Source organism: Triturus cristatus, chromosome 2_2, assembly GCF_964204655.1.
Source record: "Triturus cristatus chromosome 2_2, aTriCri1.1, whole genome shotgun sequence".
Lineage (NCBI taxonomy): Eukaryota > Metazoa > Chordata > Amphibia > Caudata > Salamandridae > Triturus > Triturus cristatus.
Window position 1 is genome coordinate 476,744,604 of NC_140582.1, and position 25,517 is coordinate 476,770,120.

Below are 25,517 nucleotides of genomic sequence, written 5' to 3' on the forward strand. Positions count from 1 at the left end.
TTCCACTAACAACAGAGAATGATACGCCTGTCTTCATTGCTCAATTGTTGTGGCAGTTCACCATATCTATTTCAGTAAGCATATTTTTTCCTTATGGTCTTATTAATGCCCAACTTGGTTGGCTTATAGGGGCGAACAGTGGGTTAAAGACAGAGTCCTACTGCTGGTTTTACATGGATTGCCTCTAGTGGGTAGAGGGTGTGCCCTAGGGCCCTAACTCAGCTCCTGCCGGTTAGGCATGAAAAAACTAGGGTTTCATTTTAAGTAAACTGAAGCTGATGCACGGTCGAGATCCATTTCCAGGCCAGGCTGCAGACATTGTGTTCAGTGGTCACATTGACTATTTTGGTACCCTAATATAGGTTAAAGGGATTTGTAGTTTTGGAGAGAAGACCTTGCCTTGCTATTATGACCAGACTCCCTGTAAGTCAAAGGAAAATCTTTGGCCATCGTTTAGAGAGAAATTGCATCAGAAAAAGATTCCGTACCACTGCTGGATGTCTTACATGTCAGACATTATTACGAGGTACATAGCAGGGACTGGAGTTCCTCATGGTAGTGTGTCAACCTGAGGTTCAGCTGGCAACAGTCAAACTAGTCAAAAGGTTTGGTGAGACTCAGTCAAAATCCTTTCTTAACTGAAAATATGGTCAAGATCACACTAAATCCTTTCACATGAGTTCTTGTTTCTCTTATGTTATATTAGTGTTCAGCAACTATGTATAGATTTTTGCCAATAGTGTGACACAATTAATCTTAATTAGTTCCCTTTTTGTAAAGTTCTGAAATTTCCATTGATCTGTTTTGCAGTTGTTTTATTGTTTTGGTTTATGTTTTTAGTACAGATTTGTTAACATTCTAGTTTATTTATTGCGATTTAAAATTGTAGAGTTTATTGGTGTGAAATTCACACACATTTGATTCTACAAGAGATCTTTGTATTGTGTTTTGTGTATTGATGGGTGTGTTGAAGAACGCAGCCATTTTATGTTGAGATAAGTGGTTTGCTCCCCAACGCCTACCTTATGCAGATTGTTTTCTAGACAGCTTTGCTACCCAGGAAAATGATTATGATGTGATTTTGTTTTGGATAACATTATCTGAATGTTTCTAAGATACATGCTAGTGAAATTTTGAAGAGAGAAGTACTGTTGAGTTTTCTGTGCTTTGAAAACTATATAGCTTTAGCGCCTTGTTCTGAATAAGAGGGTGAGGTCTGTTTAAACGAATGTTACCTGAATGGTTTGAAGTGGTGTGGTGATAGGGAATTTTGTTAGGTTGGCATTGCTCTTGTAAGCTATATGACATTTATGGTACGTTCTGCACATGAAGGTGTAATGGTGTGGCATTGCTATATAAGCTATTTGACATTTATAGTACGTTCTGCACATGAAGGTGTAATGGTGTGGCATTGCTATATAAGCTATTTGACATTTATGGTACGTTCTGCAGCTGAAGGTGTGTTAGGGTGTTTATCTAGTATGTTTTGTTTGAGAAAATCTAATTTTAGGTAAAGATGGAAAAGTGAGATTTCTTGGGTGTAAGGTGCCCTCATGGTAGTCTGTTATGGTAGTCTGATGGCAGTCTGATGTTGCATGTGTGGAGTGTGCTGGGGTGGGTGGTAAGAGCTGTGATTCATACTAATGTACTCTGATCTGAGTTATCAAGTTCGCAGGGCATGAATTAATGGCATGGCCATCAGAAAGACAGGGAGACAGGGAGACAGAGAGCGAAAGAGAGAGAGAGAGAGAGAGAGAGAGAAATAACACCACTCAGTGTGTGTTTATGATTGTGCATGCATGAGTTTGTTTCGATGACAAATAGCTTTGGTCAGAAGAAATAGAAGGATGTCATCTCTTCCACTATTCCAGTGTCTCCCCTCAGAATCAAAAGGCTGTCACTTCCAGATCAGTACATTTATATACGAGTCAGGTAAAGGCAAGAGGATGACATCTGAGACCGACAGGTAGATTTCTGTTCTTTTCCTCGGGTTAGAGAAGGATGGATACCTTGTCCTTGCACTCAGCCTATCTTAAATTGGCCTGGACTAGGTGACCAAAGAGTAGGACGTCACCATATGTTGCCTAGATGACTGCTGTGGTGGTGCCTCTAAGCTCATGACCTAATGAGCTAGGAGCTGATAGGCCCACATTTGGGAGCATCCAGGCAAATGTAAGGTTAAGCGTTTCACAGTACAGACTAGACCTGGGCGAAATTTGAATTACACCGCAGTAATTCCAGTATTTTGTGTTACTCTATTTGGCACATAATTACCCCAAATTACGGGATTATGCTGGTTCTCATAATTATAAGTAATTTTGTGCAAAAATCCTACTGCAAGAGCACAAGTACAACAAACTTAGTGTGGCTGAGCATCTGATGCTGTACATGCTCTGTTGCATTTAGCGCTATTTTCTTGGCGCAAAATGTATCCTCATGTCCATTTTGAATGTGAGGATGCATTTTGCACTAAGAAAATGGTGTTAAATGCTAGGTTATGCTCTTCACCTAATTTTGCATAATGTTGCATAATAATGCTGTACTTTTTCTTAATTATGCCATGGCAAAGTAAGCGAGTTATGTCCATCCCTAGTACAGACCCCTGTCTGTTTTATTCTAGGATTTCGGGATCTTGGACTGCTAGGGTCAAATGCATGGGTGAGTGTAGTGAAGTGTGTCTGTGGGGTAGAAAAGTGTGGTGGAGGCCTCTATCCGGGGAATCACAGAAGCCTTTTAGAGCATAAGTGAATGAATGAGTATGAGAGTGAGTGCATAAGTGAGCAAGAGAATGAGTGAATGAAGGATGAGTTACAACTCGTTCCCCCACAACACGACCCAGCATTACCAGAGGCAGTTTCTGCAGATGAACGAACTGAATGATCCATTTTTGCAAATCGGTTTCATGATGGGTCCAATCCTTACGATGTAAGCACACTACCTGAACATAATTGCATCTCTCAGGAGATCTTAAAAAGCTGGGGGTTTCTTCATAATCGGGGTTTTTGATATCACACCATATTCAAAGCCTTAATATGTATTTTTGAATAAGCAGGGTTCAGATACTCTTAGATGATACATTTCACCCGAACCTGTCTGGGATGTTTCTGTATAGTTCCGACTGCCTATTCTCATTAACCTACACTTCAAACACTACAGACACTGCAGAGACTGCTCCCTGGATCAAATAGTGCAGGCTTGGGCTATTGTTTAACTTGGAAGAATACATGCCACAGTATTCAAAACAAGTTCTTCCTCTGCAGAAAATGTCCTGCCAAAAAATACATGTTAAGATAAGGAAGAGTTTAATATAATAGTGGTATGCACAGTATTAAGGGCATATAGGAACCTTAGGTGTAACACCATCCAGCAGCCCCAGTAATAGTATGAACAAGGGGAGTTTTCTTGTCAACAATTCACTCTTTCACTCGAATCCAGCATAGTGGTTTTAAGTAGCTAATCTGGGGTAAGCATACCATTACTGCTGAGTGAGTTACTGCAAACGAACATTAATTTTGAACTAGGTCAAGCACTGTGTACAGCATGAGACTACATGAGGCATCACAGTTTCATCTAGAAATGACACGAAGGGGCTGCATGTGATTAAGCAGTGCAGGAGACAAGTTTGGTAAAAAATTACAAAAATGCAAACTTTGTCCATTTTTCTTTCATGTGCAGTCTTGTGACTTTACTTGCTTCTGACTGGCTGCAGAAGGAAAAGGACTGAACTTATTATGTAAAGGCCCATGGAATCCAAGACGTCTTGTTCTGTAATTTAGGGGCCACTGCCATCATACGCGAAATTCCCACCGCCAAATTAGGATGGTGGTGGGAATCCCAATCTGTCCGTGGGGGACGGAAAGTCTGCCCGCCATGGTTCCGCAAGGCGGTCCTTTTCCGCCCACTTTGCGGAACCAAGACACAGGGCAGCATTGCGGCGGTGCCTTGCAGGCACTGCCATAGGGATTATGAAATCCTTTACCGCCTGTCTTTTTGTGGCGGTCATCCCACCGCAAAAAGACAGGCGGAGGATGGATTCAGGGGCCCGTCGTGGGCCCCTGAGTGTGTGGGAGTGGTGCCTGCAACGTAGTGCAGGAAAATGCAGTGTAAGCACTTTTAACATTGCGTACGGTGCTGCAGCCAGCAGCACCGTCCGCAATGTTAAAAGCCCAGAATGGCAGGCGCATCCTAATATGTGTGGTGGGACCGCCACATCTGGCGGGAGGTCCCAGCACCACTACGATGGCGGGCGGACTGATGTCCGCCCACCATTGCAATGAGCCCCTTAGTTCCTTATAGGCATCCCTCATCCATGTATGTATGTCCCTTAAGCAGTGTGGTCAATCAAGTCTTTTCTGAGCCCTTAAATATATTTAATCACGTATTTAGAAATCTAGATCCTGTTGATTAATTGTAAGGTAATTACATTTTCTGCACCAACAATAATTGTTTCAAGGAATTAGCAAGTGCTAGCACCACTTCCTCATATTTTTTTTTGTTTTGACATGGTGTTCCCAAAGCATGAGCAAGTGCTGCATGTTTGTTGAGGAGCCATCACCTAGAGTTTTAATTCGCTGCTCCTAGTTATCCATATGCAAACCCTGGCTCATTCCAAGGTGCAGTATGCAGCACACTTAGAAAGAGGAAACAAACGAGGAGAAATAATGGTAACCCTCCCTTGGGAAGGCCTAGCATTTTGACGCATTCCCAGGTTTACCAGTCTTGGTAAATCTGGGAATGTGCCGAAATCCATGGGTAGTTGCGTGGAAACACCCAGGCTCCACCGGTGGAAAACCTCCCCGAGGCAGAGTAACGTAAGGCAGTGACTTGCACTGTTTGATCACTCTACAGTTACCAAGCAATGCATGGTCACGAAAGGTCATCTTGCATTGCTTGGTAAATCTGACTTAAGTTTTGCGTTGCCCTTGCGTTCCCACGCGTGGTGCAAAGGCTACACAGTACAATGATAAATCGGCCCCTTGGTGTGAATCATATTTCACTGAGCGTGTGAGAATCATTTTGCGTTGCAAGATGCTACTGCACAGTGAACCCTCCAATAATTTCTAGGTATGTGTGAAACAAATCACCAGCTGTGTATTGTGATAATGAAGTTTTAAACGTTTTAAATTGTCATGCCTGCTTGCATTTAAGTCATCTGGAACCAGGCGTTCTCCCTTTGAAGCCATCCTCCTTTGATTTCAGCTAATTAATCAGAGGTTGGCATTAGAACTGATCATGGAAAAGAATGCGCCGGTATCTTGGGATACAACACTACTTGTCTTCCATAATGCCATGTAACTGTTTTAACATGAAGGGCATGAAAAGTCTGTCTGATTGTTTTAATCTTAATTGGCTTGACCTAATTGCCTGAGATTAAATGTCCGCACGGTTTTCCTGCAGAAAAGAGGCCCTACACCTGCGAGGTTTGCACTAAATCCTTCAAACGGCTTGATCAAGTGGCGGCACACAAAATAATTCACTGTGAAGATAAACCGTACAAGTGCAAGCTATGCGGAAAGGGCTTTGCCCACAGAAATGTTTACAAGAACCACAAGAAGGTAAAGTCCCTGTAGAATTCATTTTTTCATAACATGAAAGCACTGCGTTGAGAGGCGGATTTTCGCCTAAATGTATGTCATGTACTTGAAACTCTAGGCCATATAAGCAGGCTGTGAAGGAAAGCATCGAACGCCTTTGTTAGCCTCTGCTTGAACAGGACAGTTATGAATGGGAATAAAGCCTACGAAAACCTTTGACCTTTGCGCTGGAAAGGTCAGTACCCATTTGACACCTACCATGCCGACGGAATTGTGCTTCCGGACTGGCCGTCATGGAGCAGATGCCATATGTTCAGCACCGTATGTAAACACGTTTCAGTGCAGCCATTCCTACGAACTCCCATGGACAGTGGCTCTGTCTAAAGGCACTGAGTAAAGGATGGTTCCATAGAGATTTTCTAATTGTAGGCTGAGGGACATAAATATAGCGCAAAATTGAACATTTTGGGATCTATTGTAACTTCTGGAGCAGTTAGATTTTTTGCCCAAGCGCATGCAGAAACAACAGCACCGTGCATAACCATTAGTTTTGCAATAGATTAATAATTTATTCATTTATTTAATTTTGTTGGCACCACATTAGTATGTTACCCTATGATCTCTTCATAGCATTGGGAGTCAAAACACGCATAAATCATGGCTAATTTCTGATGAAGTAGGAGTTACTCGAGTTACCACATTAACGGTTTGTCAAGTGTGGTCAGATTGGCGCGGTATTTTTGATTTCTGTGCCCTTCGGTTTGGGGTCCGGTCTCATCTTGATGGGTAGAGTGGGCCATTTAGTGGGGAGAGGAGTTGGACTAACGGCTAGGGCGGTCGACCTTGAATCTGGAGAAATGGGTTCGAGTCTCGGTAATGACGCTGAACATCCTGTGATTCTGGGCAAATCACTTAATCTCCCTAACAAAAATGAATGTGTCCTCATGTAATGCAACTGCTGCCATGTAAAGTGCTCTGATACCCAATTTGGGTCAAGTTCGCGCTATATAGAACTCTGTAAAAAAAAAAATGGCTGTCAATGGAATCCTCTATGGCTTCAAGTCTCTCTTGAGCCACGGCGATCAGGAGTGTTACTCATTTAACCCCTTTGCTGCTAGGCCTTTTCCCCATGTGCTAAGCCTTTTTTTGGCAATTTGGGGTAGTGCGTGCTTAGGCCCCTGTAACTTTTTGACCACATAACGTATCCACGCCAAATTTGCGTCCTTTTTTTCCAACATCATGGGGATTCTAAAGGTACCCAGGGTTTGTGGATTCCCCTGGCGGGGACCCAGAAATTAGCCAAAATACAGCTAAATTTGTTTTTTTGGGAAAAATGGGAAAAAAGAGCTACAGATGAAAGCGTCTGTTTTTTTCCCTGCAAATGGTATCAAAAAGGGGTTGTGGTGCTGAAATCACCATCTTCCCAGCTTTCAGGGACAAGCAGACTTTTGTCAGAAAACCAACATTTTTTACACAGTTTTGGCATTTTTCTAGGACATAGCCTATTTTTGCTATTTTTTGTGCTTTCAACCTCCTTCCAGTTAATGGTAGAAATGGGTATGAAAGCAATAATGGATCCCAGAAATCTATACATTTTAAAAAAGTAGACAAAATTCTGAATTCAGCAAGGGGTCATTTGTGTAGATCCTTCAAGGTTTCTTCATAGAAACTAACAGTTAAATATACGAAAAATTGAAAATTAGTTGAAAAAAACAGCCATTTATGTCAACGTTTTCACCTGTAACTTCTTCTAATTATGACAGCTGTATGAAAGCAATATACCTTTACATTTGCTGGATCATTCTGGTTGTGGGGATATATAGGACCTGTAGGTCCACCAAGAACCCGACGAACCCAGAGCCAATAACTGAGCTGTGTCTTGCAATGGTTTTTTATATATGTACCAGGTATATAGCAATTATTTTGGGAAAATGTATACATGGAAAAATAGGTATGAAAGACACCTATGTATTTCTGAAATGGGAACAAAATATAGAGTTTAGAAACAGTAGATATTTGCACATTTCCCAAATTGGGAGTACCCATACTAGCATGAGCATTATAGGTCATTTTTCAAAATGACTTCTTTTTTGCACATTGTCTTTCATTTGGAAGGCAGAAATGCATTGAAAGTCAATAGGTAATAACAGTTGCTCTACAATTCTGTGTTACCCTAAGTCGCCCGAGAAAAATGGCACCTCACTTGTGTGGGTAGGCCTAGTGCCCGCGACAGGACACGGCCCAAAACGTAATGTGGACACACCACATTTTCACAGTGAAAAATTACCCTTTTTACGCAAAGTGCCTAGCTGTAGTTTTTGAACCCTGGCTCTGCCGGCATCTAGGGAAACCTAGCAAACCTATACATTTTTGAAACCTAGACACCCAGGGGAATCCAGGATGGGGTGACTTGACTGGCTCTCACCAGGTTCTGTTACCCAGAATCCCTTGCAAACCTGAAAATTTGTAAAACAAAACACATTTTCCTCACATTTCTGTGGCGGAAAGTTCTGGAATCTGCGGGGATCCACAAAATTCCACCCACCCCGCGTTCTCCAAAGTCTTCCGAGAAAGATGGTACCTCACTTGTGTGGGTAGGCCTAGTGCCCGTGACAGGAAACGGCCCAAAACGCAAGGTGGACACACCACATTTTCAGAGTGCAAAATGACCCTTTTTTTGCAAAGTGCCTAGCTGTAGCTTTTTATCCCTAGCTCTGCCGGCACCTAGGTAAATCTAGCATACCTTTACATTTTTGAACACTAGACACCCAGGGGAATCCAGGATGGGGTGACTTGACTGGCTCTCACCAGGTTCTGTTACCCAGAATCCCTTGCAAACCATTTTCTTCATATTTCTGTGGTGAAAAGTTCTGTAATCTGCTTGGATCCACAAAATTCCACCCACCCCGTTCCCCAAAGTCTTCAGAGAAAAATTGTACCTCACTTGTGTGGGTAGGCCTAGTGCCCACGACAGGAAACAGCCCAAAACGCAAGGTGGACACACCTCATTTTCACAGCGAAAAATGACCCTTTTTGAAAAAAAGTGCCCAGCTGTAGTTTTTTAACACTAGCTCTGCCGGCACCTAGGGAAACCTAGCAAACCCTTACATTTTTAAAAAATTGACACCCAGGGGAATCCAGCATGGGGTGACTTGACTGGCTCTCACCAGGTTTTGTTACCTAGAATCCCTTGCAAACCTGAAAAATTGTAAAAAAAACACATTTTCCTCATATGTCTGTGGCTGAAAGTTCTGGAATCTGTGTGGATCCACAAAATTCCACCCACCCCGCGTTCCCCAAAGACTTCCGAGAAAGATGGTACCTCACTTGTGTGGGTAGGCCTAGTGCCCGCGACAGGAAGCGGCCCAAAACACAAGGGGGACACACCACATTTTCACAGTGAAAACTGACCCTTTTTTTGCAACGTGCCTAGCTGTAGTTTTTGAACCCTAGCTCTGCCGGCACCTAGGGAAACCTAGCAAACCCATACATTTTTTAAAACTAGACACCCAGGGGAATCCAGGATGGTGTGACTTGACTGGCTCTCACCAGGTTCTCTTACCCAGAATCCCTTGCAAACCTGAAAAATTGTCACAAAAAAACATTTTCCTCACATTTCTGTGGTGGAAAGTTCTGGAATCTGCGTGGATCCACAAAATTCCACCCACCCCGCGTCCCCCAAAGTCTTCCGCAAAAGATGGTACCTCACTTGTGTGGGTAGGCCTAGTGCCCGCGACAGGAAACGGCCCAAAACACAAGGTGGACACACCACATTTTCACAGCGAAAAATTACCCTTTTTTTCTTCAAACTGCCTAGCTGTAGTGTTTTTAACCCTAGATCTGCCGGCACCTAGGGAAACCTAGCAAACCTATACATTTTTGAAAGATAGACTCCCAGGGGAATCCAGGATGGGGTGACTTGACTGGCGCTCACCAGGCTCTGTTACCTAGAATCCCTTGCAAACCTAAACAATTGTCAAAAAAACACATTTTCCTCACATTTCTGTGGTGGAAACTTCTGTAATCTGCGTGGATCCACACGATTCCACCCACCCCACCTCCGGAAACCTAGCAAACCTATACATTTTTGAAAACTAGACACCCGGGGGATGCTAGGGGGGTATGGCTTGCGTTGATCCCCCAATGTTTTCTTACCCAGAATCCCCTGCAAACCTCAAACTTACTCCACAAATTTGTGTGTGGGAAAGTTGTGGCATCACCGAACTGACACACATTTCCAAAGTCTCCCCATAAAAATGGTGACTCATTTGTGTGGGAGGCCCAAGTGCCCGCGACAGGCAAGGGCCCAAAACGTATTGAGGCGACATCAAAATGACCTATCACTAAACGACCTGGTTTTGCAAAGGGGGTCACCTGGGTTTTTATGCCCCATGCTCGGCTGCCAGCTAGGGAAACCTATCAAACCTACACATTTCTGAAAACTAGACACCCGGGGGATTCCAGGGAGGTATGGCTTGCGTGGATCCCCCAACGTTTTCTTACCCAGAATCCCCTGCAAACCTCAAATTTAGCTGGAAAAATAACTTTTTCCACACATTTTTGTGAGGGAAAGTTGTGGCATCACTGGGCTGATACAAGTTTCCTACCACCGAGCGTTCCCCCAGGTCTCCCAATAAAAATGGTGTCTCACTCGTTTGGGAGGCCCAAGTACCCATGACAGGCAAGGGCCCAAAACGTATTGAGGCGATATCAAAATTGCTTATCACAAAGTGACCTGGTTTTGCAAGGGGGGTCTCCTGGGTTTTTGGCCCTGTGCTCGGTGGCCACCTAGGGAGACCTACCAAACCCACACATTTCTGAAAACTAGACACTCAGGGGATTCCAGGGATGTATGGCTTGCGTGGATCCCCCAACGTTTTCTTACCCAGAATCCCCTGCAAACCTCAAATGTAGCTGAAAAAAATCACTTTTTTCACACATTTTTGTGTGGTAAAGTTGTGGCATCACTGGGCTGACACAAATTTCCTACCACTCAGCATTCACCCGGGTCTCCCAATAAAAATGGTGCCTCACTCGTGTGGGAGGCCCAAGTACCCGCGACAGGCAAGACCCCAAAACATATTGAGACAACATCAAAATTGCCTATCAAGCAACCTGGTTTTGCAAGGGGGGTCACCTGGGTTTTTGGCCGTGTGCTCGGCGGCAACCTAGAGAAACCTACCAAACCCACACATTTATAAAAACTAGACATCCGGGGGAATCCATAGAGGTATGGCTTGTGTGGATCCCACAACGTTTTATTACCCAGAACCCCCTGCAAACCTCAAATTTACCTGAAAATAATCACTTTTCCCAGACATTTTTGTGCGGGAAAGTTGTGGCATCGCCGGGCTGACACAAATTTCCTACCACCCAGTGTTCCCCCGGGTCTCCTGATAAAAATGGTGCCTCACTCGTGTGGGAGGCCCAAGTACCCGCGACAGGCAAGGGCCCAAAACGTATTGAGGCGACATCAAAATTGCCTATGACAAAACAACCTAGTTTTGCAAGGGGGGTCACCTGGGATTTTATGCCCCATGCTCGGCTGCCAGCTAGGGAAACCTACCAAACCTACACATTTCTGAAAACTAGACACGCGGGGGATTCCAGGGAGGTATGGCTTGCGTGGATCCCCCAACGTTTTCTTACCCAGAATCTAATGCAAACCTCAAATTTTGCTGAAAAAATCACTTTTTCCACACATTTTTGTGTGGGAAAGTTGTGGCATCACCAGGCTGACACAAATTTCCTACCACCCAGCGTTCCTTCAGGTCTCCCGCTAAAAATGGTGCCCCACTCGTGAGGGAGGCCCAAGTACCTGCCACAGGTGGGTACTTGGGCCTACCACACGAGTGAGGGGGAGGGGGCAGAATGACTGTGGCTGGTTTTTTATGGGGGTGGGGGCATTGGTATGCCCATCTTGGGCAGCCCCCACCCCCACGCATAAAAAAAGCCAGCGTAATCGCTGGTGCCTAGTAGGCTTTCTGCCCCCCCCAGGGGGCAGGTCAGGGGCCACTGCCCCCTTCAACCCACCCGGGGGGCAGAAAGACTGGAATTTCTCTCAGGCGCTTGGGGGTATTTTCATGCCCATTATGGGCAGCCCCTACTCCTACAGGAATTTTAAAAAATCCCTGGTTTCTAGTGGGATTTCTGCCCCCCGGGGGGCAGATTGGGGGCTACAGCTCCCATCTGCCTCTGGGGGGCAGAAAGACTGTAATTTTTGTGTGGGGTGGGGGCATTGGCATGCCTGTTTTGGGCAGACCCTACCCTAATTAAAATTGCCCCCCAAAAAATCCCTGGCGTCTAGTGGGCTTTCTGCCCCCATATGCCCCCCAGGTGGGGTAGAAAGGCTGTAATTGTGGTGGGGGTGGGGCATTGGCATGCCTGTTTTGGGCAGCCCCACCCCAATTACATATGGCAACAAAAATATCCCTGGCATCAAGAGAGCTTTCTGCCCCCCCGGGGGGGGCAGATTGGGGGCTATTGCCCCATCTTCCCTACAGTGGGGGCAGAAAGGCTGTAATGTGGTGGGGGGGGGTAGGGGCATTGGCATGCCCGTTTTGGACAGCCCCCACCCTAATTATATATGGCAAAGAAAAATCCCTGGCGTCAAGTGATCTGTCTGCCCCCTTGGGGGGGCAGAAAGGCTGTAATGGTGGCGGGGGTGGGGGCATTGGCATGCCCGTTTTGGGCAGTCCCCACCCTAAAAACAAATACGCAAAAAAAATCCCTGGCGTTTAGTTGGCCTTCTGCCCGCTAGGGGGGCAGAAAGGCTGTAATGGTGGTGGGGGCATTGGCATGCCCGTATAGGGCAGCCCCCACCCTAATTACATATGGCAATGAAAAATCCCTGGTGTCAAGTGGGCTATCTGCCCTCCCCGGGGGAGCAGATTGGGGGCTTCTGCCCCCATCTGCCCCCGGGGGCCGAAAGACTGTAATGGTGGCGGGGGGATGGAGGCATTGGCATGCCCGTTTTGGGCAGCCCCACCCCAATTACATATGGCAACAAAAAAATCCCTGGCGTCAAGAGGGCTTTCTGCCCCCCCCGGGGGGGCAGATTGGGGGCTACTTCCCCCATCTGCCCTCCAGTGGGGGCAGAAAGGCTGTAATGTGGTGGGGGGGTAGGGGCATTGGCATGCCCGTTTTGGACAGCCCCCACCCTAATTATATATGGCAACGAAAAATCCCTGGCGTCAAGTGATCTGTCTGCCCCCTTGGGGGGGCAGAAAGGCTGTAATGGTGGCGGGGGTGGGGGCATTGGTGTGCCCGTTTCGGGCAGCCCCACCCTAAAAACAAATACGCAAAAAATATCCCTGGCGTTTAGTTGGCTTTCTGCCCGCTAGGGGGGCAGAAAGGCTGTAATGGTGGTGGGGGCATTGGCATGCCCGTTTTGGGCAGCCCCCACCCAAATTACATATGGCTATGAAAAATCCCTGGCGTCAAGTGGGCTATCTGCCCTCCCTGGAGGGGCCGAAAGGCTGTAATGGTGGCAGGGGGGATGGAGGCATTGGCGTGCCCGATTCGGGCAGCCCCCACCCTAAAAACAAATGCGCCAAAAAAAATCTCTGCCGTTTAGTGGGCTTTCTGCCACCCAGGGGGTGCAGAAAGGCGGTAATTGTGGCAGGGGGGTGGGAGCATTCGCGTGTTGTTTCTGGCAGCCCCCACCCTGAAAAGAAATGCACCCAAAAAAAAAATCCCTGGTATTTAGTGGGCTTTCTGCCCCCCCGGGGGGCAGATTGGGGGCTACTATTATGCCAATATTTTATGGGGGGAGCGAAGGCCCTTGCCCAAGGGGCCGCTCCCCCCTCCCTGGTGTCTAGTGGGTCGATCCCTGCTTGGGGATCGCCCTCCTGGGGCAATCATCTAGCAAGGATCCACTGGGCTGAGATAGCCCCCTGAGCACGTAGAAAGTGAAACTGAAATGAACCTAAAGGCTCATTTCAGTTTCGGTTTCAGTGAAATGACGTCAGCGCGACGTGCGCGCTGATCGGCATTTCACTGAAACGGGGGGGGGGGGCTCGGGAGCTGGGGAAGCTCTTTCCCAGCTCCCGTGGCTACAGGAGAGAAATAGAAATCCCTCTGGTGCCTGCACCAGAGGGATTTCCGGGGCCATGTGCCATGACGGCCGGGGGCCGTCATGCGCACACGAGCACCGTTGTGCACGACGGCTCCCGGCCGGCGTGCGCATGGAAGGGGTTAAGGATTACATTTTGCTCCAGAGTCACATTCCCAGTACTCTGATTTTCTTTCATATTTTTTACCTTTGAAGATAGCTTGGATCCTCCTGGGTCAGAACCTGCAATCATGTGTGTATTTGAGTACTGTTTTCCATAGGTTTTCTTATTTCAGCCGATGCCCCTACATCAAATTCTGGCGATTTTATTTTCTGTCCATGGAATGGGAAATACCTACATAGACCCAAGAGTACTGGGCCCTTTTGTATTTATTTAAACCAGATCATGGAGTCAAATTCACTGACCTGTATGCGTGCTCAAAAGTCATATCCAGTATTGTGTTCAGTTCTCTGTAAACAATGAACACAATGCTGAAGATGACTTTTTTCCCTACGTGAATCCACTTAAGCTCTCTCATGCCTGGGGTGGCAAATTCATACCTATTTAAGTTCAGATGAAGACATAGGTGCCGATCACGATCCGGTAAAAAATGTCCCCGTACGACTCGTATCGGGTCTTTTTACCGTACGAATCGTACAAGTGCCGTACGAACTGGCAATCACGATTCGCACGGTAAAAAGTCCATACGAACCGCACTGGGAATATTTCCCCACACGTCCTCGGGTCGGAAAATGTGTCCGACACGTCCTCGTACGATTCACCGTACAAACGTGAAAGGTGAACTCCGACCGGGGAATCACGATCCATCCCGGGCGTCCGAATGTACAACCGTATGGTGAAAAGACCGTCCGAACTCCCATAACAACCATGGAGACGTCCAAACAGGTGCCCGGTACGTGCCGTACCCCCCCCAGCCCCCGTAGGTACGGGCCGACCCCCCCCCAGCCCCCGTAGGTACACGCCGACCCCCCCTGTGTGTACACCCGTGTACAGTGCGTACCCCCCCGTGTACGCTCGAGTCGTACCCCCACCCGTGTATGTACGGTGCGTACCCCCCCGTGTACGCTCGAGTCGGACCCCCCCGTGTACGCTCGAGTCGTACCCCCACCCGTGTATGTACGGTGCGTACCCCCCGTGTACGCTCGAGTCGGACCCCCCCGTGTACGCTCGAGTCGTACCCCCACCCGTGTATGTACGGTGCGTACCCCCCGTGTACGCTCGAGTCGTACCCCCACCCGTGTATGTACGGTGCGTACCCCCCGTGTACGCTCGAGTCGGACCCCCCCGTGTACGCTCGAGTCGTACCCCCACCCGTGTATGTACGGTGCGTACCCCCCCGTGTACGCTCGAGTCGGACCGCCCCGTGTACGCTCGAGTCGTACCCCCACCCGTGTATGTACGGTGCGTACCCCCCGTGTACGCTCGAGTCGGACCCCCCCGTGTACGCTCGAGTCGTACCCCCACCCGTGTATGTACGGTGCGTACCCCCCGTGTACGCTCGAGTCGTACCCCCACCCGTGTATGTACGGTGCGTACCCCCCCGTGTACGCTCGAGTCGGACCCCCCCGTGTACGCTCGAGTCGTACCCCCACCCGTGTATGTACGGTGCGTACCCCCAGCGCGTAGCGCTGGGGGTACGCACCGTCCATACACGGGTGGGGGTACGACTCGAGCGTACACGGGGGGGTCCGACTCGAGCGTACACGGGGGGGTCCAACTCGAGCGTACACGGGGGGTCCGACTCGAGCGTACACGGGGGGGTCCGACTCGAGCGTACACGGGGGGGTCCGACTCGAGCGTACACGGGGGGGTCCGACTCGAGCGTACACGGGGGGGTCCGACTCGAGCGTACACGGGGGGTACGCACCGTACACGGGTGTACACACAGGGGGGGTCGGCGTGTACCTACGGGGGCTGGGGGGGGGTCGGCGCGTACCTACGGGGGCTGGGGGGGGGTCGGCGCGTACCTACGGGGGCTGGGGGGGGGGTCGGCCCGTACCTACGGGGGCTGGGGGGGGTCGGCCCGTACCTACGGGGGCTGGGGGGGGGTCGGCGCGTACCTACGGGGGCTGGGGGGGGGTCGGCGCGTACCGGGCCACCTACTCTGGTCGATTCGCGCCGTACTTCGCTTTTGCGGCACTTTTTGGGTGCCGTGGAAATATTGCCGTCCGGACTGCTGTCGGTTCGAATCGTAATTCCTGGTTCGTGAAACGCTGCCTGAAAGCGTCCCGACGTCACGTCGCAGCATTCCCGGATCACATTCGTATGTATATTTTCGTCGGTCGGTGTTTTTTACGATTCGTACGGAAATGGTGTTTCCGTGCGAATCGTAATTCCATGTTTGTAAAGTTTTACAACCGGGTACGAGTCGGACGGGGAATTCGCTCCGACCGACGGTTCGTACGCGGTTTTTAACGGATCGTAATCGGCACCTGACTGTTTTATATGTGATCCTTTAGAGGTTCTGAACTTTCTGAGGAACAGTCTAAACAGAATATTACAATAACCACAGTAATGTAAATTCATTGTTCCACCTGAAGAAATGTGAGGATCTGCTGCAAAATCATAAACCGAAAGTTGATTCTCTTCGTCACCACCACAATCTGTTGTATGAAGGATAGGACTTGTATTGAACCAGACCCTTATTTATTTGTTTATTATTTATTTAGTGGGTTTATTATTTATATGACGTGATCCATACCAAATCGGGTAACAGAGTGCTTTACAAAGGTATGTATTGTTTACAACAGAGCACAGAGTATAAAATGGGGATGGTAGTAAAAGACAGCGTATTAACATAATCGCTGTTGTGGGAAAGGAACCTATTTCTTTACTACGGAGGGTCTCAGAAATGAGAATCAACAGGATTCAAGCTTAGGCACAATTTAGGTAAATATAATTCTCTTTTTCCCAATAGTAGTCTTTATTGTTCCCAGGTGGCATTTGAAACTCTATGTCTTTCACATAGATTTGAAATTAAAGCTGGTTTTTTGAGGTCAAGTCTAGTAAGGGCAGCACTCTGACATATACATGGGAATGAGTGCAACAGAGAGCCTAGGAGGCATTTATATGTGACCAGACTAATTACTGGCATGATGTTGCTTATTTGGATTTGATGATTTTATTCCATTCTGACAAGGAGGTATGCAACTGCTGTAGTGCTGGGGTAGCAACCTAAGCCCTTTCTTCAAGTCTGCCGGTCTAGCGAATTTTGAATTATAGCTCGGGGCAGGATGGCATCCCCTCTTTGGTTGTGGATGTGTTTGAATATGTAAGTTGGACAATGGTCCACCAATGATGCTGATGTGCCACAGGCTTTTGTGTGATTGCTGACCTCATCAGTAAATAGGGATTTAAAGGAAACTAGTCAATGAGGAATAGGTTGCAAGGTCAATGAGATATCTATGTTTTGCTCCAGTCCCTCTTTGATTTTAGACTCAATGTATTTTTCCAGTTCTTTGAACTTATCACTAAAGGCGTCGGATGGCATGTTCAACATTGTCCCTCTATGTTCACTTTTTGGAAGTGAGGTGTTGTTTGATCAAGGAAATGTTTTCTTGATAAAGTCCTTTGTTAGAGAGTATACCTTGATATGTCAGACACAATAATGTCCTGCATTGTTTTTCTTAATTACTATGCTATGGTCTTCCAGCATGGACAATAAGAATGTGTACTAGCTTTATTATTACTGCAGTATGGTCCAGGTCCTCTTGACTCAATCACAATATTCCTAATGGGCGTTTTCACTCAATCTATAATTGTAGTAAGTGGGTACCCTATTGTATTGTCTTTATTTACATAGGTTAGCTGAAGAGGTAGTATTTATGGAGTTTATGAGGTTTTAGCTTCCTGTAGTCAAATTGCAGTGTGGTAGGAGATTTGCTTCTGGATGGATGAACTCTTTTCCTATTATTCACTTGTTTGTCACACTGTTTGCCTTATTTTAATTCTGTTATTGCCCCCTTCTGGCATTGAATTTACATTTCTATTTGACGCAGCTACCTGGCATGTATTACCGTGTATGCTACCCCTATACAGAACAGCTGGATTTTTTTGGGGGGGGCATGATTTGTGTTTTGCAAGTTTTTCCACCCTATGCATACCAACATGATCCAATACATTGTACAAAATAATCTAATTTCCGTTTTTCTTGATTGCAATGTTTGTCTTTAGTGGTGAGACTAGTTATACAATTGTGGCGGTATTTTGCTGACTTTACTTGACTTAGAGCCTGATTACAAGTTTGTTGTAGTTTGGAGAGAGGTTCCCAAGGTCCAAGAATCTCTGATTTTAGTGGGTTCCACTACACCACATTGTGGCAATTTTATTTTCTATCCCTGGAATGGGAAACAACTACATAGACCCAGGAATAATGGTTCCTTTTTTATGTGTTTAAACCATATGCTGGGGTCAAATTCACTGACATTTATGCCTGTTCAGAGCAGGTGGAAAAATGTGAGCAGGGAAGCAGTTTTTTACTGGTCGGAGAAAGGGGGCGGGGTCATTCAGCCACAGGCTCGGTTGTTGGCTTGGGACTCACCCTCCTCAGGGGTGGGTGGAATGGTCTGAGGTGTGCCTGGGCCTCCTTATCATCTGAGCCCTCCTTGCAGGTGTGGGGGCAGGTTGTAGCCCTGTTTGCCCTGGCAACAGAGTTTGGCTTGGGACTCTGTTAGAACTGTCACCCTTTGCGTGGTCTTTTCCCAGACCTTTTGCCTCTTACCTCCTGTTTTTGATGATTCTTTTGTTTGGCCTCAGGCCTCTGAGCACTTTACCTACCAATGCTAACCAGTGCTAAAGTACACAAGCTTCTCCCCTAAACATGGTGGCATTGGTGTATACCTGATTGGTATATTTGATTTACTGATAACTCCCTTGTAAAGTGGTATAACATATACCCAGGGCCTGTAATACAAATGCTACTAGTGGGTTGCAGCACTGATTGTGCCACTCACAAAAATAGCCTTTCAAACCTGTCTCACCCCTAAGATAGAACCTAAGTAACCCTAAGGGCAGGGTGCTATGTAAGTAAAAGGTAGGACATGTACCTTCATGTTTCACATATCCTGGTAGTGACAAACAGCCTATTTTGTTTTTCACCACTTTGAGGCCTGCTCCTCTTATAGGCGAGCATTGGGAACTCCTTAATACACTTTTAAGCTATAATTCCTTATCTGACAGAAGTACCTTTTTAATGTTTCATTTGTTGGAAATGTTAATGATAAATCCTCCTTACTGGTAGAATTGGATTTAACATGACTGTTTTTGAAATGCCACTTTTAGAAAGTGGACATTTCTCTGCACTTACTGCTCTGTGTGCCTGAATGCCTGTCTTCAATGCATGTTTGGGGTGGGTGACAGCTACACTTTGTGTATTCCCTCTAGACAGCCACAACACAGGAAAAATAGGTGTGTCTGAGTACCCATCTACATACATGTGCATTTTGATGGTCTTGCCTGGGTAGGATGGAAAGTAGGGGCTAACACTTCACTTGTATAGGCAGTGTTCTGTCTGTCCACAAATGGCGGATTACACCCCTCCCAGATAGCCTGGCAGACAAGACTGGATTGAAAGGGATAATTGTGCACTTCAGAGAGCTGCTTTGAAGACACCCCCCACTTCAAAGGCACTTTTGGGTATAAGTACTGAGTCTCTAACCCCCTAAGATCAGACAGTACTGGACTTGTAAGTAAAGCTCTGCCAGAAGAACTGCTAAACTGCTCAAAGGATGTAACTGGACTGCTGCTCTGGAAGGCCTACTTTTCTGTTTGCTGCCCTGTTGCCTTCTGCTCTCTGATTCTGCTGAAGGAGAGCTGTACTCTGCCTTCACTCCATGTGATCTCCAAGGGCTTGTTGGCTTGCCTTCTGTTGCTTGAGACTCAGGGAATTCAAAGTCTTTACACCTGCTCCTGGGCCTGACTCACTGGAAGTGAAACAGATACTTGCTACACTGATTTTGATGCATTTCCTGTTTGTGTGTAGCAGAACCAGCGCATCAACCCAGTTGCGAGAGTAAAATCGGTACATCACATTGGAACCAGCGCTTTGCTTCCAGAAATTGATTAATTGGACAGCGTATCGCTGCCGCTGCAGTTTGGTGAGATCAACGCATCCCCTCGACTGCGTGTCAGAATCTGGTGCATCACTTGGTGCATCGTACGAGGCCTCTCGACCCCGACACCCGTCTGTGGAACTTAAACATCACCTTCACTGCATGGAGAAGATTGATGTATCCTGCGCTCGACATCAACGCATTTTGCTGTTTGTGACCAGGAAAGGTACTTTGTTCTCTGGGACCTGTGAGGATCATATAGCCGGCCAGTGCTCCATCACGGTCCACATGAACTTTGACTTTGCCCTAGTCCAACGCGACCTAAAGTAACCTTTATAGCGCTACTTGATCCTAAGCGCAGCACTGTTTCTCATTAGCTAGAACTTGCGAGTAAAGCACTAGAATTTTTTGAATAAATCCTCAAAGTTGGGTTGCTTCACCTTAAAGTAGTGAACTAACATGTTTAGGTATGCTATTTAAAAAGGAGGACACATTACTACGAGGCTTTGTTACAGGCTTTTCTTCTCAGCAGCAGCCCCTTTGGCATGCATATCAATAGAGTGATTAAAAAAAGATCAAGGTTTTGTATGTGGGTCAAAGAAAGCAGTCACTTTTTTAACAGGTGGATGTTCATGTAATCCAATTAATTTGTTTTTTTACAAAGCTTTATTTAAGTTTTGAATGGTACAACAAAGAAAAAAACACCCTGTGACCTTCATGGTATGCATCATATACATTCCAAAAAATACAGAAAAAACCTGGTTCTACATTATATAATAAGACATAATTACCTCTGCACCGCCGATCATATCACCATATGTCCCTTAATCCAACTCTCTGTATTGTGAAGCTCACCTTCACCTCCCTGACAGTCACGGACATTTTGTTACTTTCATACAGGCTCTTGCACATTGCTAATCAAGGCCGGACTGGGAACAAAACCCGGCCCTGGCAAAGAGCTCGGCTGGCCCCAGGGGGTTGGGGGGAGGTGCTAGCAGAACAAAAGCTTTGTGCAGCTTTTGTTGCTGTGGTCGCATATTGTGGCCCTGGTAACAAAAACGGCCTCCAGGGGTCTAAAACGGGCCCCCACCCTGGAGGCCCCACGGGGAAACATCAGGTGCCCCCTATGGCCAGTGCTGTCCTGTTACTAATCTTCTATCTTCTGCCAGCAACATAGGTTCTCAGCGGGCCCCAAATGTCCCTGGGACGTGAGCCCCCGGACAGCACTGTGCAATATGTTTCTGAGATTTCATTACATGATGCATGATCTGTGACTCATTTATAAATGGTAGGTGGCGTTCCCCTCCCCTATGATATAGCCACACATCTTTTTCCCAGCAGTAGGGCCAGGCAAACAAGTTTTCTATAGAGTTTGGGTTGCCCATTAATATGGCCCAGAAGTGCTATCAGGGCCTAAGGCTGAAGTGTCAGGTGCACAATGCTGCTTAGTACTTGGAACAACCGGGACCAATAATTTGTAATCACTGCACAGTTCAATGCCAGATGTATAAAGTCTGCCGCTGTTTTATTATTTCTCTCACATGTATCGCTGTCTTGCATTCTATATGTAGTTTAACTGGAGTGTAATAGCTTTGATGGAGTAAATTATAATGCAGCAGCCTTTGCCATCCATTCATAGAGACCTCCCTAGCGTGACAACAGCAATATTCCCATTGTGCATCTGTTAATTGGATGCTTAGATCCACCTAGACTGGTGGTCTACTTTGGGCATGTCTTTAAATGTAGCGGTGTACATCACAGTAGTGTTTTTGTTACTCAATGAGCCAGTGGCAGCAAGACTCAGCAGTCTCCAATCTGCTAGTTCCTGTCATCTTCATTGCCTCCTGCAGCCTTATATATTGGAATATTGCTAGTAGTGTAGAGCTACCCTTTTTTCGAATTTCATTTAGGGGGAGAAATGTCCCCCTCTCATATAGGTTCCCCAGCATGAGGAGTTGTTTGTCCCATAGATGACTAATTACCAAGGGTTCCTAGTGAAGGGTAATTTGGGGTTGTGTATCTATTTATATGTGGAGAGCATATGACATCCACACCAGAGACCAGGGCCAGGCATGCCCATGCCTATGGTGTGCAGTTCACTACCTGTATGTTAGATCTTGTCCATTTGGGGGTCTTCAGATTGACATAGGTTCGCCTATGGGGTACCACCAGGCCCAGTTCCAGATCCTGGTGTGGCACCTGTTGACAGTCATGAAACCATTTTGTGGAAAATTGAGCTGATGCAATGTAGTGTTACAGCTCTAAATGTGGAACAGCAAAGCTACCCTCTTCAATAGCCTCCTAACAATTGTGGTTGTTTGCCCACCCAAATGAACTTGGTTAAGGAGGATTGTAGTCGATTAAAGAATACCCAGGTCGGAGGAGGAGCCTAGCGCGCAACCAAGATGGCCGCGTAGGTGCGAGGCTCCCGATGACCTCCGCAACCTCCCACGACTATCCTGAATTTATCCTGTCTCGGATGAGGGGAATGTGTTGGTGAGCCTGAGCTGAGGTGGCACCCGTTTCCCGTTGTCAAATCGGACCTCGGACACCGGAGTGAGCACCGATTGAAGTCTGCGGCCTTCTCCTCGCCAGACCCCGGATTTGCGCTGAGGGGTGACCCAGTGACAAAGTGAACAACAGCGGCGGGCCGGGCCTGGCGAGTCGCGCACCCCGCGCTTTCGCTTTCGCACCCCCTTGCAATCACTGCAGGGTTGGGTCGCGGGGCTCCTTGTGTTGGTGTGGTCTCGCTGGGAGACTTGGCCTGCCCGCCGGCTGTGACCCACCCCGCCGATCGGGGGTGGCCCCCCCCGGAGCTTGTGGCCCTGATTGCCTCCCCTTCACGACGTGACTGGTGCGACCGGGAGACTAGTGGCCATGGCCACCAAACAAGATGGAGACCGGGCAAAGACCAAGCCGACCCGGCGTGGCACCACCCATCAGGCCAACAGTATGGACCGCTATACCCTCCAGAAGGGATCTCCCGGCGGACCGCACAAATCCCCTGAGGACCCTCCTGATGCCCCGGACCTGCCCACGGATCTGACTCTGCGGGATGTCATGGGCGCCATTGCCGAGATGAAGGCCTCGGTAGGCCAGCGGTTCGACACACTGGCACAGAAGATCGACTCGGTCCTCGTGGATGTTGGCCTGGTGAGGGACGATCTTTCCAAGACCAACGACCGAGTTGATTCTTTGGCCCACACTGCATCGGGCCTTACTACTGATGTGGCGGCGCTACAAACAGAGGTGCGCCGGCTTAGTCAGGCGAGCGCGCTTCTGGATCGGCGCCTGGAGGACTCCGAGAGTCGGGCCCGGAGAAACAACATCCGCATCATCGGAGTACCCGAGGGACGGGAGGAAGCGGCGGCGGACCTATTTGTGGAGGACCTGATCGCTACCCATCTCCAGCCACGGGGGCTGAGTAAATTCTTCGCGGTGGAGCGGGCCCACAGGGTTCCCGGGGGAAGGCCGAAGGTCGGAGCCCCTCCGCGGCCCCTCATTGCCCGGATTTTCAACTTTCTGGACAGAGACGCTATCCTCCAAGCCTCCAGACTGTTGGGGCCGGTTAAGCTTGACAACATGGAGGTGAACTTTTATCCGGATTTCACCCCAGCGGTCCAGAAGCAGAGACTGAGCTTCCAAGGCGTCAAGCGCCGTCTTCGGGACTTGAACCTTAAATACGCAATGCTCTTCCCAGCCAAGCTGCGAGTGGAGGTAGAGGGTCGCACGCACTTTTTTGATCGCCCCGAAGCGGCCGGAGACTGGCTGGACACTCTGTCTGGGGATCGTGATCTGGGGGGCGGGGGGGGCGGCGGGGGGAGACGGCGCACTGGATCGGGACTGAGGGGGTGATGTTGGGCTTCACTCTCGACAAAAATGTTGCCACTCTCGATTAAGCATCTGTCTGTATAATTTCCCCTCCTATGGAGGTTGTGTGGGGTCTCTTGGGGGTTCTCCCTCCTCCTCTAGGGGGCTTAGCTAGTTTTTATTATATATATGGGGCGACAGGCACACTGCACGTTGGGGGGGCTGTTCGGGCTCATGCAGGGGTGCAGGGAGGGGGGAGTTTTGTTGGGGTGGGTGGGTAGGGATGGGGGGGTGTTGTTCGTTTTCACCACAAGGCAAACGTATCATTGTGCTAGCTCTATAGTGCTCTCGGGGGGACGAATGGTGGCTCTTGTCTATGATGGGGGGTAGGGAACTAACTCTTTTGTCCTGGAACGTGAATGGACTGGGGGACAGGATTAAACGTGGGGTGGTCCTGCAGTTCTTGAAGCGAATCTCGCCCGATGTAGTTTTTCTGCAGGAGACACACCTCATTGGCAACTCCTTCTGCGCCATGAATCGGCGTGGCTATCGCCTAGTGGCCCATTCGGGCTTTACGTCTGGCTCAAGGGGTGTGGGCATCATGGTTAAGAACTCGCTTCCGCTGGAGATTGATGAGGTGCTCCATGACGACAGGGGACGTTACGCGGTCTTGGTGGAAAGGATGGAGGGCAAAGTGGTGGTTTTTGTGTCAGTATACGTCCCACCGGGGCTACAGTCGACTACCTTTGCGGACCTGGGGCGCCTCCTCCTTGGCCTTCCGGGGGGGATTCTGGTGGTGGGGGGGGATTTCAATGTGGTGGTTTCCGGGACTGTGGATCGTCACCCCCCTAGGGACCTCCCCCGGGCCCAAGCGTGGCTCTCTGGTCTATTGGACACTTTGGGATTGGTGGATTGCTGGCGTTTAAAACATCCCACGCAGTTACAGTATACCTTCCATTCGGGGGCCCATGGTAGTCTCTCACGACTAGATTATGTCCTGGTCCCGGCGGCCTATGTTGGGAGGGTGGGAGAGGTGCGCCATTTGGCACGGGGTATCTCGGACCATTCCCCGCTCCTGTTACACCTGGACCTTTTTCCGAGGGGTGAGGGTAGGGTGGTCCCGATCAATCCCTGGTACTTGCGCGACCCCAATATTCACGCTGAATTGATTAAATCCCTCCAGCGCTACTTTGACGAGAATGTGGGGTCCGTGCCTTCGGCTGTCTCACTGTGGGAGGCATTCAAGACAGTACTACGAGGAGAGGCCCTGTCCCTCATTTCCCACACCCGGAGGCGCGAGCGGGAGGAGGTGACCCGGGTGGAAGCTGAGATAGCCGAGTTGGAGGGTAATCTAGAAAGTGGGGTGACGGATGCCGTATTGCATGTCCTCCAACTCAAGCAAGCGGCCTATAGGGCCCTCGTCACGGAGGCAGCCAGGGGCCTCAGTAGAGAGCAACAGGGGAGATTGTATGATGTGGGTGATAAGGCTGGTAAATTGATTGCGTGGCTGGAGAAAAAGGAGAGAGCGAGTCGTGTAGTCCCGCTGATTGAGAAAACAGACGGTGTGTGTGTTACTGAGCCGGAAGAAATTGTCTCCTGCTTCGCGGACTATTTCCGTGGGGTGTATTCCCCGGTGTCTTCCTTCTCTGAAGAGGATTCCCGTACCCTGCTCAGGGATATCGCGCTGCCTTCCCTTTCGGAGGAGGACAGAGTGTCGTTGGACGCCGCTCCAACCTCCGACGAAATCGCCCTCGCCATACGTTCGGTCGCTTCCGGCAAGGCCATGGGTCCTAATGGTCTCCCCATCGAGTTGTACAAATTGAGACCGGATACGCTGGCACCACATCTCCGATCGATGTTCCTGGAGGCCCATTCGGTGGGCTCCCTCCCGCTGGACCAGCGTCTGGCTACAATCGTGGTTATCCACAAGGAGGGGAGACCTCGGGACCGGGTTACATCCTATCGGCCCATTTCGCTACTGAACGCGGAGCCTAAAATTCTCGCCAAGGTCCTGGCCAATCGGCTGGTCGGCGTGGTGGGCGAACTGG

At 48.5% G+C, this 25,517-nt stretch overlaps 1 protein-coding gene across 2 annotated transcripts in view; it reads left to right on the forward strand.

The window, feature by feature from the left end:
* Positions 1 to 25,517, forward strand: part of PRDM5 (PR/SET domain 5) — a 687,250-nt gene that overhangs the window by 341,680 nt on the left and 320,053 nt on the right. For both annotated transcript variants that reach the window (XM_085641579.1, XM_085641580.1), the window contains exon 11: positions 5,398 to 5,555. In XM_085641579.1, coding sequence (XP_085497705.1) covers positions 5,398 to 5,555 — 158 coding nt within the window. The remainder of the gene's footprint in view (positions 1 to 5,397; positions 5,556 to 25,517) is intronic.